Source organism: Xyrauchen texanus, chromosome 7, assembly GCF_025860055.1.
Source record: "Xyrauchen texanus isolate HMW12.3.18 chromosome 7, RBS_HiC_50CHRs, whole genome shotgun sequence".
Taxonomy (NCBI): Eukaryota; Metazoa; Chordata; class Actinopteri; order Cypriniformes; family Catostomidae; genus Xyrauchen; species Xyrauchen texanus.
This window is the reverse complement of record NC_068282.1, coordinates 46,476,429-46,490,387: the sequence shown is the minus strand read 5'-3', so window position 1 is coordinate 46,490,387 and position 13,959 is coordinate 46,476,429. Positions and strand designations below refer to the sequence as shown.

General features: G+C 38.6%; 1 protein-coding gene across 3 annotated transcripts in view; it reads left to right on the top strand.

The window, feature by feature from the left end:
• The window catches only part of nbeal1 (neurobeachin-like 1), a 95,692-nt gene that overhangs the window by 17,665 nt on the left and 64,068 nt on the right, over positions 1 to 13,959 (top strand). For all 3 annotated transcript variants that reach the window (XM_052130257.1, XM_052130256.1, XM_052130259.1), the window contains exons 4-6: positions 9,584 to 9,745; positions 11,758 to 11,839; positions 12,543 to 12,670. In XM_052130257.1, the coding sequence (XP_051986217.1) occupies positions 9,584 to 9,745; positions 11,758 to 11,839; positions 12,543 to 12,670 (372 nt within the window). The remainder of the gene's footprint in view (positions 1 to 9,583; positions 9,746 to 11,757; positions 11,840 to 12,542; positions 12,671 to 13,959) is intronic.

Below are 13,959 nucleotides of genomic sequence, written 5' to 3'. Positions count from 1 at the left end.
CACCATGTTACGAGGGTAAAGCCATGGTACTGTATGATTGATCATGTTTGTATTTCATGATACTGCCATGGTAATCTAAGGTGCTTTAAAAAATACCATGGTTTTACTATGACATGTTATCACAGACCATGTCTGAAAATAAATAAATAAACAAGTGTATTACCATGGTACTTTTTGGGAGAATAGGATATTATTTGTGATTTAAGGAAAAATGTAAAAGCTTATGTACAGCATATACGTGTGTGTGTGTGTATATATATATATATATATATGTCTGTCTGTGCACGTCACTGTGAATATTATAATTATATTAACAAGACTAATATTATTGACAAATTATGTCAGTTATGACAAAGTAAAGTGTTTCCTCATCCACAGGAAATGCTGTTTTTCTCTATCGAAAACTGAAAATTTTGAAAACTCTCCCCATTACCACATACTTTGAAAAACGTTGACATTAGGAAATGTTTAACAGATTTTCAGCCATTGGTGTATAAGTGTGGATGTGTCCTTAGACACTATAATAAGAAGCTGTTAACTGATTATCAAGTCAATTCAAAATGTATTTCTATAGCACATTTAAAAGCAACGAAGTTGCACCGAAGTGCTGTACAATAAAACGTTGAGCATATAAAAAGAAAGCATTAAAGGAAAACATGCAGTGTACAATATATACACAATAAATAAATTGCAATCAGAAAACATAGACATAAAACCCTTAAACTAATCTTAATCAAAAGCCAGAAAGAACAAATAAGATTTAAGAGCTGATTTAAAACTGGCTTGTGAAGGAGCAAACCTCACGTTTACGGGCAGACTGTTCCAAAGTTTAGGTGCTGCAGCAGAGAAGGCCCGACCAACCTTAGTTTTACAGTGATAACGTGGGACAGTTAAGAGAAGCTGATTAATAGACCTATGTGCCCTTTGGGGACAGTAAGGAATCAGAAGGTAACTAATGTATTTTGGTGCAACACCAGATAACAGCAATTTAAAAATCAATTCTAAACTTTACAGGAAGCCAATGTAAAGTCTCTAAAATTGTGATCCCTCTTTTTAGTTCGGTAAGAAGTCTCGCTGCAGCATTTTGGACAATATGCAGGTGAAAGATCGCAATTTGAGGCAGGCCACCGTATAGGGAATTACAGTAGTCCAGGCGTGATGTTATGAGAATGTGGATTACAGTCTCCAAATCATTTGGGGGTAGAATTTCTTTTAATTTCACAACCGATCTCTGATAAAAGAAACTGCCCTTTACCAATATACTGATTTGTTTCTCAAAATTTAGTGACGAATCAAATGTAACTCCAAGATTTCTTACATGAGGTTGAACACTGGCAGAAAGTGAACCTAAATTAAAAACAGATGGAGACCTGGAGGTGCCTAAAATCAGAATTTCGCTTTTGCTTTCTTTTAATTGCAAAAAATTTGGTATAGCACGTCCAAAGGATAATTTCTGTTAGTTTATCGTCAGCATAGCAGTGGTAGGAGATCTTATATTTCTCAAAAATGGCACCCAAGGGGAGCATATAAATTGAAAAGAGAAGAGGGCCTAAAACGGACCCTTGGGGCACACCGCATTATGTAGAAAAGTGAATATCTATAAAGAAATATCAGTCAAACTGATATTTTTAAATAGATTGACAGCTAGCCAAACATCCATTGTCCTCACTCAGCATGAGGAAACACTGAATAATATATACAAGTGACTAATCACCAGAGATCGACTGACATCATGTTTTTTTTATGACCGATACATGTCCGCTAACCAGGGCTGGAAATTAATTGGGGGCTGAGTCGTGGGGGAACGACTGTCCCGTTCAAACACATTTTTTAGGGGAATGAAGAGTTTCTATCTTTTCTCCTCTCAATGGCTTACGAAAGCTATGATGGTTCCACACATAAATGCGTAGAATCTTCTGTGTCTGTGGTTGCACAATGTTGACTATCATGAGTGGCCAGAACACTTGCACGCAACCGATAGACAAATGCAAACAGGAATCCACTGGCAACTGATCCACACATGTGCGCTGCAGATCCACAGGCGCTCAATTCGCAAATCCTGACACCAGAAGACTGCACAAACATACGGGTTTCTATGCTCACAATTCCATCCACAAATACATAGGTCATGTAGTATGTGTAATTTAATGCACAAATAAATGCTGAGCCATTTGTATTGGTATTCTTCTTCCATAATGTCTGTTCTGCAGTCTTGACAAACACACACACAATGCTGGGGGCGTGGTTTAGCATGGCTGACAGCAAATGCCCATTCATTAAAATGAAAGGAAATATGTAGTGAAAAAAAAGATGTGTTCTGTTCAGTTTCGACCAAGATTACTATATTATGCATCACCGTTCAAAGGTTTTAGAACACTTTTGTTTTTTTCTTTTATACATAGTTCTTTATTTTGAATTGATCTTTTATACAGATTTTGCATGTTTAACAAAACAAAGTAGAAAGTTAATTTTCCCCCTACCCACTTGATTACTGTCATCTCAGAAAAAAAATAAATATATATTTATATACACTGGCAGCCAAAAGTTTGGAACAATGTTCAGATTTTGCTGTTTTGGAAGGAAATTGTTGCTTAAATTCACCAAAGTTGTAGTCAACTGATCACAAAGTATAGTCAGGACATTACTGATGTAAAAAACAGCTCCATCACTATATGAAAAAAGTCATTTTTTATGAAATCTGGACAGGCCCCATTTCCAGCAGCCATCACTCCCAACACCTTGTCCTTGAGTAATTATGCTAAATTGCTAATTTGGTACTAGAAAATTGTTTGCCATTATATCAAACACAGCTGAAAGATATTTGGTTCATTAAATGAAGCTTAACTTTGTCTTTGTGTTTTTGAGTTGCCATCACTATGCAATAGACTGACATGTCTAAAGGTCAATATTAGGTCAAAAATGGCAAAAAAGAAACGGCTTTCTCTAGAAACTCATCAGTCAATCATTGTTTTGAGGAATGAAGTCTATACAGTGCTTGAAATTGCCAGGAAAAACTGAAGATTTCAAACAAAGGTGTACACAACAGTCTTCAAAGTCAAAGGACAACTGCCTCTAACAAGAACAGAAAGAGATGTGGAAGACCAGATGTACAACTAAACAAAAGGATAAGTACATCAGAGTCTCTAGTTTGAGAAATAGACGCCTCACATGTCCTCCGCTGACAGCTTCATTGAATTCTACCTGCTCAACACCAGTTTCATGTATAACAGTAAAGAGAAGACTCAGGGGTGCAGGACTTATGGGAAGAATAGCAAAGGAAAAAACCACTTTTGAAACCGAAAAACAAAAAGAAAAGGTTAGAGTGGGCAAAGAAAAACAGACATTGGACAACAGATCATTGGAAAAGAGTGTTATGGATCTTAACCCCATTGAGCTTTTGTGGGATCAGCTAGACTATTAGTAATTGAACACATCAATCTCTTTGTCTAGACCAGAGGTGCACTGGCACGCAAAGTGGTAATCACTGGCACACCAGCAACGGGGAGTGAGGAGTAGACTATTTTATTTATATGTAATGCCACTCCTGCATTCCAATCTACATCTTGATTTAACTCTTCCTCATGATCATGTAGCGTGTTTCCTTGAGCTGAATGGGAGGCTAAACAAAAAGTTGAAATGTGACGAGACTGCACTATACCCAATAGATTCGTGCTTGCAAGTCATTCGCACATCACGAGCCGGGAACGCTTCATTTTCAGTTAATCGCACGAGTAAAAATGCCCACATTGCTTTGGTCAGGCTGCACGGATGATAGCCTGCATCCCGAGAATACATAAATCCTCATCGTGGGATTAAAAAGAGTCTATTTAAAATATGAATTGAAACCTGGAAATTAAGTTTTTATGTTTTTGCAGTTGCGATTTACCGAAAAGGGCTAAATAGTTGATCGGCTTATGATGTGCGAATGGCTTGCAGCATGAATCTAGTCACACTTTAATAGTGTTTAGCTATTAGTTGTTGGCACAGCCATTGACCAGGAAAATATTTAATGTCAATCCATGTTAAAAAGGTTGCTGACCCCTGGTCTAGACAGTCCTTAGCATTTCCAGACATATTTTTGTTTAAAAAAAAAAACAAAAAAAACCTGATGCTTCTCTTCACCTCAGATGCATCAAATTGAACAAATATACTAGCGAAAACATTAGAAAGGTTGCAATTTATTATTAATATATATATATATATATATTTTAGTAGGAATTCGCTCAGAATTCTCAGAAACGGGCCCGCCAATAACCAATTTGCAGTACTAATTTTTAATTCTGGTTTTATTTCTGATAAATGAAGTCAATTATGGCAAAGTGGAATGTTTCTATTTGGATTGAGATTTAGGGTGGAAAAATTGTTGAAATTACATTGATTTTGTTAATTTTATAAATTTAAACAAGTTTTCTCCACTAAAAGCGAAAATGCTCTCTAGTAGCACAATGTGGAAAAAAAGTATGTTAGGAAATTTAGTTTTTATTGTTGTTGCCCAATACACATAAGTGTGGATGTGGCCTTAGACCCTGTAATAAAAAACTGATAACCGATTAAGACCAGTAAGTGAATATTTGTAAAAATATTGGTCAAGTCTAATATCAGTCTAACTTTTAATAATCACATAAAGATATATCAGGACAAAGTATATAAAGTTTCAATTTAATGCTAGAGTTAACTTGTTTTGACACGAATGTGGTGCATAGCCAGAGTTCTGACTATCCAAATGAATTATGGTCCACATTGTGGCTTATTCTGGCCAACAACATCTGGCCAATCAGATTTATACTACAGTTTTATATACGCTCTTGCCATTTTTGCATACCATATGCATAAGATGGTCCATAAATGGTGCGTGGGAGTGCTGTCTGACGCTGAGGCTAGCCAGACATTATTTTAAACCGCTAAACTAGAGAACTGTAATGGTTTAATATTAGAGATTCAGACACATGTGATTGTTTGGTGTTGAACATATCCATGTTTATGTGTCTGAATGAAATGAGCCATAGTTAATGGATGCCCAGCCATCAAGGTCACATTCTGATGCAATTGTGCAGCAATACACAGAAAAACTAGCTGCATGTGCGTGTGTGTGTTTGTATGTATGCATGAAAAACTAAGCGAGGAGAACTATATAAGAGGAGAAATAAGAGGGACACAGGAAGGATGGAGAGAGAGAGGGAGAGCGAGAGTGTGTGTGTGTGTGTGTGTGTGTGTGTGTGTGTGTGTGTGTGTGTGTGTGTGTGTGTGTGTGTGTGTGTGTGTGTGTGTGTGTGTGTGTGTGTGTGTGTGTGTGTGAAGGATTAATGTGGCTTTATTGCGATTGTGCGTTTCATGAGAAAATCACTCAGGCTCTCCTTGCTGTGGTCATGTGATTATGAAGTGCTTAGTCTGTCAAATAACATTACGTAATGTAGAGCGAGAGGAGAGTGGGGAAAGGACTGTAAGAGAGAGAGAGAGGTTACATTGTGATGGGTTTTATTTGCATTTGCAGTCTTGCCTTCACACATATTTTGTACAGTGCTGCAACAGAAGACTGACGAATCCTTAAATTCATCATCTCTCTCTCTCTCTCTCTCTCTCTCTCTCTCTCTCTCTCTCTCTCCTCCTCTCTCTTTCTGTGTGTGCTGCTGAGAAAAACACACGTGTACTGCTCAACCTGCCATAGCACATTATAGAATTACATCTCCCAGAGGTGCTGAAGTCTTCAAAGAAAAAGAGTGACAGCATTTTGATTCACTCATTCATTCTGGGTTTGCTGTCAGGTCCCATATACACTGATTAGCCAAAATATTATGCCCACCTGCCTAATATGCTGTTGGTCCTCTGTGTGCCACCAAACAAATGCAGACTTGGCAAGGCAAGGACTCTACAAGACCCCCGAAGATGTCATGTGGTATCTGGCACCAAGACAATAGCAGCAGATCCTTCAAGTCCTGCAAGTTGTGAGGTGGAGCCACCGTGGATCAGACTGGTTGCCTTGGTACATCCCAATTGCTCAATTGTATAGAGATCTGGGGAATTTGGAGGCCAGGGCAACTCCATCATGTTCCTCAAACCATTCCTGAACAATGTGTGTCAGGGTTCATTATCCTGCTGAAAGTGCCCACTGCCATCAGGGAATACCATTGCCATAAAGGGGTGTACCTGCTCTGCAACAATGTTTAGATAGGTGGCATGTGTCAAATTGGCATCCACATGAATGGCCTGACCCAGGGTTTCCCAGCAGAACATTGCCCAGAGCATCAAACTCCCTCCACCAGCTTGTCATCTTCCCACAGTGCGTCTTGGTGCCATCACTTCCCCAAATAAACAACGCACACCGTCCACATGATGTAAAAGAAATGGGACTCATCTGACCAGGCGACCTTCCACTGCTCCAGGGTCTAGTTCCGACACTCGCCTGCCTATTGTAGGGGTCATCATGGGTACTCTGACCGACCTGTGGCTATGCAGTCCCATACGCAGCAGGGTGCGATGCACTGTGTGTTGTGAATCAATCTTCCAGTTACCATCATTCAAATGTTCTGTGATTTGTGCCACTGTAGACCTTCTGTCGGTTCCGCCAAACACGCTGTCGCTGGTTTGTGGTTTGTCCTTCCTCGGACCACTTTCGGTAGGCACTCACCACTGCTGACTGGAGTACCCCACAAGCCTTGCTGATTCAGAGATGCTCTGATCCAATCGTCTGGCCATAACAATTTAGCCCTTGTCAAAGTCTCTCAGGTCTTTACTCCTGCTCATTTCTCCTGCATTCAACATGTTCACTACAAGAACTGATTGTTCGCTTACCATCTAATCTACTCAGACCTTGACATGTGACCTTGTTAGGAGATGATAAACGTTATTTGCTTCACCTGTGTGTGGTCAATTTTTTGGCTTATCTGTATAATTTTATCTGCTTCATTCTTCAAAAACGGCCTCTTCGCAATTCTTGTGTCGCTTCGTAGTGACAGAACATTCTGTGCTGAAATGTGCCGCACAAACTGTAAAGATCAGACTGAGTTGATCAGGGATGTAAATAAAAATAAATTTCAAAAGGATGTCCTGAGCGGCAAGTGCTACACCTCACTGTTACATCACTTGAGTTCTGAAATTTACAGTATGTTTTCATGGTACAAATTGTTTTGATTTCAAATCTCTTCTACATTGGAGTTGCATATAAATCCATTTATACTTGATGCTAGCAATGGCAAGGTCATGGGTTCAATTCTCAACACTGATAAAATGTAAATTGAATAAAAAAAAATTAAAAAAAATTTAAATTTGATTAATTGCAATTTAATCATGGTACTCGAAAAAGTTAAACATGAAAAAGTAATCATTAATATATTTTATACTTTGTCTTAAAGAACATTGAGAAAATTGGTTAGTCATCAGTCATTTGTTTTATTATTTTGTTTATTTTGTATTATTATTTATTGAATTAATCAAATACTTAATATACATTTTAAAATGTTTTTGAGCTAATTAGACACATTTTTACAGGTATAAACATATACATGCATCAAATGTTTACATGCCATAAAATCAGTGGATGTGCTGTAATTATTAGTTGGGCAAAACTTCTGGCATTTATATTAAATGGGTAGATTCAATTAATATCAAGCTTTATTAGCAAGATAAACTTCCGTGTACATTGCCAATGCATTGTTAGACACCATATTTTATCTGTATACTATACTATGAAGATATAAATTAAATTCGCCTTTGAAGGAATGCAATGTGAATGTTGTAAAAAGTAACATCTATCTTCAACATTGCTATCAACATGAATAGAAGGCACAACAATGCTGCTACAACATTGGCCACCATCTTTGTTTTGGGTTGAATGGATCACATGACTGTATTACGTTACGAGAAATATGTCATCGTTTTCAGATATCAGTTTTCCCCGTCCACACTACGATGCGAAGGTGTCTCGGAATGTTGACATAGTTTCAAACGGGAAACAAACTTAACCATGAGAAAAAAAACACGATCAAGCAAACTTGTGCTGCCTGGCAAAAAAAAAAAAAAAAAAAGTCGCTGTTTGGATTGAAATATTCAGATATTTAAGAGCTAATGTTTGGATAATTATTGCAGTGATTAATATTTTTCAGCTGGCAACAGTTCTTTTAATCCTAACTGATACAGTGTGTAGCCTCTCATTTCTTAAACAACCGAATCGGAAGACGTATCCCGTGGTCGTGGAAAAGATGTTACTGTGTTTCAGAAGGGGCAAATTATTGGCCAGCATTAAGCTAAAAAATAACAAGCAAGTACATTGCTGAATCACTGGAATTGGGTTAAGAACTCTCCAGTGCATTATTAAAACCTGGAATGACAGTGGTGAACCGTCAGCTTCGCGTAAGAAATATGGTCAGAAAAAATCTTGAATGATCGTCATCGGAGATCACTAAAACGCTTGAAGTCACATCGTAGAACTCACGGCTATGTTTAATAGTGAAAATAAGAGCATTTCCACATGCACAATGCGACGAGAACTTATAGGATTGGGACTAAACGGCTGTGTGGCCACAAGAAAGCCACTTGTTAGTGAGGCTAATCAGAAAAAACAACTTCAATTTTGGTAAATGATAAATGGTCTGCATAATAACCTTAGCGGTATTCAAAGCGCTTTACACTGCGTCGCATTCACCCAAACACACACCAATAACTGGAGAGTTGCCATGCAAGGCGCTAGCCAGCCATTGGGAGCAACTTGGGGTTCAGTGTCTTGCCCAAGGACACTTTGGCATGTGGAGACATGTGAGCTGGGAATCGAACCACCAACCCTGCGATTAGTGGACAACCCGCTCTACCACCTGAGCCACAGCTTCCCCATTTTCTAGGGAGCATAAAGATTGGACCGGAACAATGGACAAAGGTCATGTGGTCTGGTGAGTCCAGATTTACCCTATTCCAAAGTGATGGGCACTTCAGGGTAAGAAGGGAAGCGGATGAAGCGATCAGTTGACTAGCTGAATGTACTAAATGACCAGGTTATCCCATCAATGGATTTTTTTCTTCCCTGACGGCACGTGCAAATTCCAGGATTACAATACGAAGAATCATCGGGCTCAAATTGTGAAAGAGTGGTTCAGGGAGCATGGAGAATAATTTTTACTCATGAATTGGTCACAACAGAGTCCTGACCTTAACCCCATTGAAAGACTTTGGGATGTGCTGGAGAAGACTCTACGGAGTGGTTTGACTCCCCCGTCATCAATACAAGATCTCAGCCAAAAATTAATTCAACTTTGGATGGAAATAAATGTTGCATAAGGTGGTCGAAACAATGCCTCAACAAATGCCCACCGTAATCAGTGCTAAAGGCGGTCAAACGAAATGTTATAGTATGCAACTATTTTTTTTGGTCAGGCTGTACAATTCTGTCCTGTACTGTTTGATAATTTTACAAAAGGAACTTACGTTTGTTTCTTTGTGTTTGTAAATACACAAAAACCATGAAAACCACCTCAAGTAACATAATTCTATATCATATATTTTTTGTGGTAGAGATTGATATTTTTATATAATAGCCACCATGTCTTGTGTTGTAGCGTGTTATGTCTGACAGTACATCTCTGTGTGTGTGATGCAGGTTGGAGGAGACACCGCCAGTCATGTCGCTGCTACCAGACAACATCCTGCAGGTCCTGCGTCTGCAGCTGCTTCAGTGTGTGCAGAAAGCGTCTGAAGGGCTGGAGCCAGAGCAGCAGACACTAGCTCTACTGCTGCTCAAGTTCCTCATTGTCATCTGCAGGTCAGACACTCGGATATAACTCTCTCTCCCATCAGGGGCCAATGAGAGAGAAGAAGAGGGCATTTATTTTTATTCATGGCTATTTTAGAAACATATATTAAAAGGCCCTTGTGTTATTAAAGTTTCTAACCAAAAGTAGCTGACTACAGCAGGGCTCAAGACTAAAAAAATGAAACATTGAGGAGCCAAATGGCTGTTATTAGAAAGCTGATAACCGAAAGTTCGTTCAGTTAGTTTTTAAGATCAATATAAACCAATCAGCCACAACATTAAAACCACCTGCCTAATATCATGTAGATCCCTCTCGTGCCACCAAAACAGCTCTGACCCATTGAGGCATGGACTCCACAAAACCTCTGAAGGTGTCCTGTGGTATCTTGCACAAAGACATCAACAGCAGATCCTTTAAGTCTTGTAAGTTGCGAGGTGGGGCCTCCATGGACCTGACTTATTGGTCCAGCAAATCCCATAGATGCTCAATAGGATTGAGATCTGGGGAATTTGGAAGCCAAGTCAATACCTTGATCTCTTTGTCATGTTCCTCAACCATTCCTGAACAATTTTTGCAGTAGGTGGTATGTGTCAAAGTAATGGCCACATGAATTCCAGGACCCAAGGTTTCCCAGCAGAACATTGCCCAGAGTATCACACTGCCTCCAACAGCCTGTCTTCTTCCCATAGTGCATCCTGCTGCCATGTCTTCATTAGGTAAACGATGCAAACGCACCCAGCCGTCCACATGATCTAAAAGAAAACGTGATTCATCAGACCAGGCCACCTTCTTCCACTGCTCCATGGTCCAGTTCTGACACTCACGTGCCCATTATAGGTGCTTTCGGCGGTGGGCAGGGGTCAGCATGGGCACTCTGAGCGGGCTACGCAGCCCCATACACAGCAAGCTGCAATGCACTGTGTGTTCTGACACCTTTCTATCATGGCCAGCATTACATTTTTCAGCAATTTGTGCTACTGTAGCTCTTCTGTGGGGTTGGACCAGACGGGCTAGCCTTCGCTCCCCATGCACATCAATGAGCCTTGGGCACCCATGACCCTGTCGCCAGTTCACTTGTTTTCCTTGCTTGGACCAGTTTTGATACATACTAACCACTGCATACTGGGAACACCCCACAAGACCTGCCATTTTGGAGATGCTCTGACCCAGTCGTTTAGCTATCTGCCATTTTTCCTACCCCTTGAAAGGTGCTATTTTAACAAGATAATACATTATATTCACTTCACCTGTCAGTGGTTTTAATATTATGGCTGATCAGTGAATACATGTGCACTTTTACTGAGATATCTTAATGAGGACATCATTGACCTATTTGTTTCTAAAGTTTGAGTTTTGCAGCTCATTGTGTATATCTGTTAGCTTTGACCATCTGTATGCTAGTGTATTTGTTTACTATAAATTCAGCATTGAAAATGAAAAGCCTTTCTCTTCTGGGAAATCACACGAAATCATGCGAAGTGTAGAACTACAAATCATTGTTCATAGCTGTGACGTTAACTAAAAAAGGAACCGACCCTTTGATTTGTTCTGCTCCATGGCCCTTGTTTCAATAGTTAATGCATAAATACAGTAGTGGGGTTTTTTAAATGTATCTTGTAACTATATGAAATGAATGGGCAGTAACTATCTCTAGCTCTACATTTACAACATATAACATTTTATGAAACCTGTTTCCATTGGGATCTGCCTTGAAAAGAGTTATTTATTTATTAATTTTTAGATTTAGCTAACTTCTAGATGGCATTTTTAAAAATGAACATATTTCACATGTACGTCCATTTGCATTAAAATGCACTCGTAATTTGTTCTCACACACACACACATACACATACACACACACTGTAGTGTGCGTTTGATGTCCTGGTGCAGTGGCAGTCATTGTGTGAGTTATGGTACTGTAGAGGTGGCAGGGGAATCTCTCTGACAGCTGGAACTAATGGACACGCGCACACACACACACTTATTCTGTGGACTGACAGCCATGTGATGTGTTTGACAGGAACTTGTCAAACGTGGAAGAGATCGGCACCTGTTCCTATATCAACCACATCATCACCATGACAACACTGTACATCCAACAGGTCTGACACTCGCTCTGAAATCAAGCTTTTAGCCTGTTCATTCATTTGATCTCTTTCTTTTTTGTCACCATAAGTTTATGGTCGTTAAACTGTCATATGTTTGCCTTTTTTTCTTCTTAATTTCATTTCTTTATCTTTTCCTTTTTCCTTCATTCTCCTTGCCTTTCCTTTTCCTCTTTCCTTACCGTTTTATTTTTCTTTAGTTTCTTTTCTTCCCTTTCCCTTCCTTTTCCCCTTCGCCCTTCCTTTCACCATTCCATTCCCATTTCTATTCCTCTCATTTCCATTTCCTTTCCTTACCCTTTAGTTTCTTTTCTTTTTTCCTTTACCTTTCCCCTTTCCTTTTGTATTCCTTTTCCATTTCCATTCCTCGCATTTCCTTTTTCCATTCCACTTCTTTCTTTTCCTGTCTTTACCTTACTTTCATTTTCTTCTCCCTTTCTCTTGATTTTCTTTTTGCTTTTTCATTGCCTTCCCTTGCCTTTTCTATCCCCTTTATTTATTTTTTTCCCATTTCCATTTTCCCTTTTCTGTTCCCTCTACTCTGTCTTTGTCTTCCATTTTCCTTTTCTTTTTATTCTGGCTGTCAGTGTTAGTTTGTTTTTTGTGCTATATTTTTTCTGCATGATAAATATCTGTACATTAGCATACTGTAAAAACCACACACAGTAAATGAACAAGTTTACTTTCTCTATCTCTTTAGCTGAAAAGTAAGACGAAAGAGAAGGAACTGGTTGATCAGACACAAGCCGAGGAGTTTGTCCGTCTCGCTTTGGCCTTCTGTGAGAGTCTTTATGATCCTTATCACAACTGGAGGCATCACATTCATGGGTGAGAAATGCCATTAATGCTGATCCCAAAGCTGAGACTGAAGCACTGCCAGCATTTTAGAAATGACTCACATATGTTTTTTTTTTACAGCATGTGAGGCGTCTTACGTAGACTTTGACCCATTTGTTCAAGTTCATTCCTGTGCTGGCAACATTTCTTGTTATCAGTGCATAAAAATACAAATGCCTGTTAACATCCCACCTGTGTGCCGGCATCAAATACTGGTTATAGTTTAGAAAAACAGACTGAATGCCTGAATAAGGCCTCTAGTGTGTATTAATCTTTGTAAATAAAGTATGTAATAATACAGAAGTGTGGTTTTTTTCCCCACATACACACTGGATAGTCCATTCTTTGCTTGGTAATCTACAGATTAAGTTTAAATGGTTGGATTAGCAGGTCTGTTTAAAATATCTGTTTAAAGTCGGCATTAATCAAAATCAGTTATTTGCTTACTTAATAGGTGTTTTTTAGTCTTATGCATGCAATTCTAAAGAAAATAATAATAATAATAATAATAATAATAATAATAATAATGTCATAGCCTACATTTCTCAATCCTGTCACATTTAGAATATAAAAATGAAATATTCAGTTTTACTTCCATTTAATTAATTGCATTGTGAAAGTCAAATGTGTTTGCAATGCTGTTTCATGTTGTCTGGTTATTTGACACCACAAAAATGAATTCATGAAGGATTGTCTGTATTTTTGGGGGGTGTTTGTGTTGCACATCATGGTGAATATGTTTCTATATACTATTTATATTAACCCAAAACAAACAAGCCAACTCAGTTCCTAGTAGTTCAGTAATCTGACCTGCGTGGACACGGTCTCAAATGAGGTGAACATAGTGAAAAACACAGCTGTGTTTGACCTTAAATATATGTAGACTGGTTCTACAAGATCTGTGAAGAGCTTTTCCACCTTAAACTAAATGTGTATTTGTATGTTTTTCAAAGTTTATTTTAGGGCGGGTTACATGCATGGTCAGAAATCTGACTTAATGACCTTTTATATTGTTTGGAAAACTTCATGGGGTACTAACAATATTGTCACACCACAGGACACTTAAATGATCTTATAAAAGCAAAAAGGTGATTTAAAACAGGGAAGACTTGACAGATCCATTGTTATATTGACTAGAAGTTGACCGATAATGAATTTTGTTGATACAATAACTAAGGTTGTGCAAAATGCAGATAATCGATAAATCTGCCGATATTTTTTGTTTTAAGATAAGAAAAATCTGCCTTTTTCTTACTATGAAGGCAAAGACATTGAGGCTC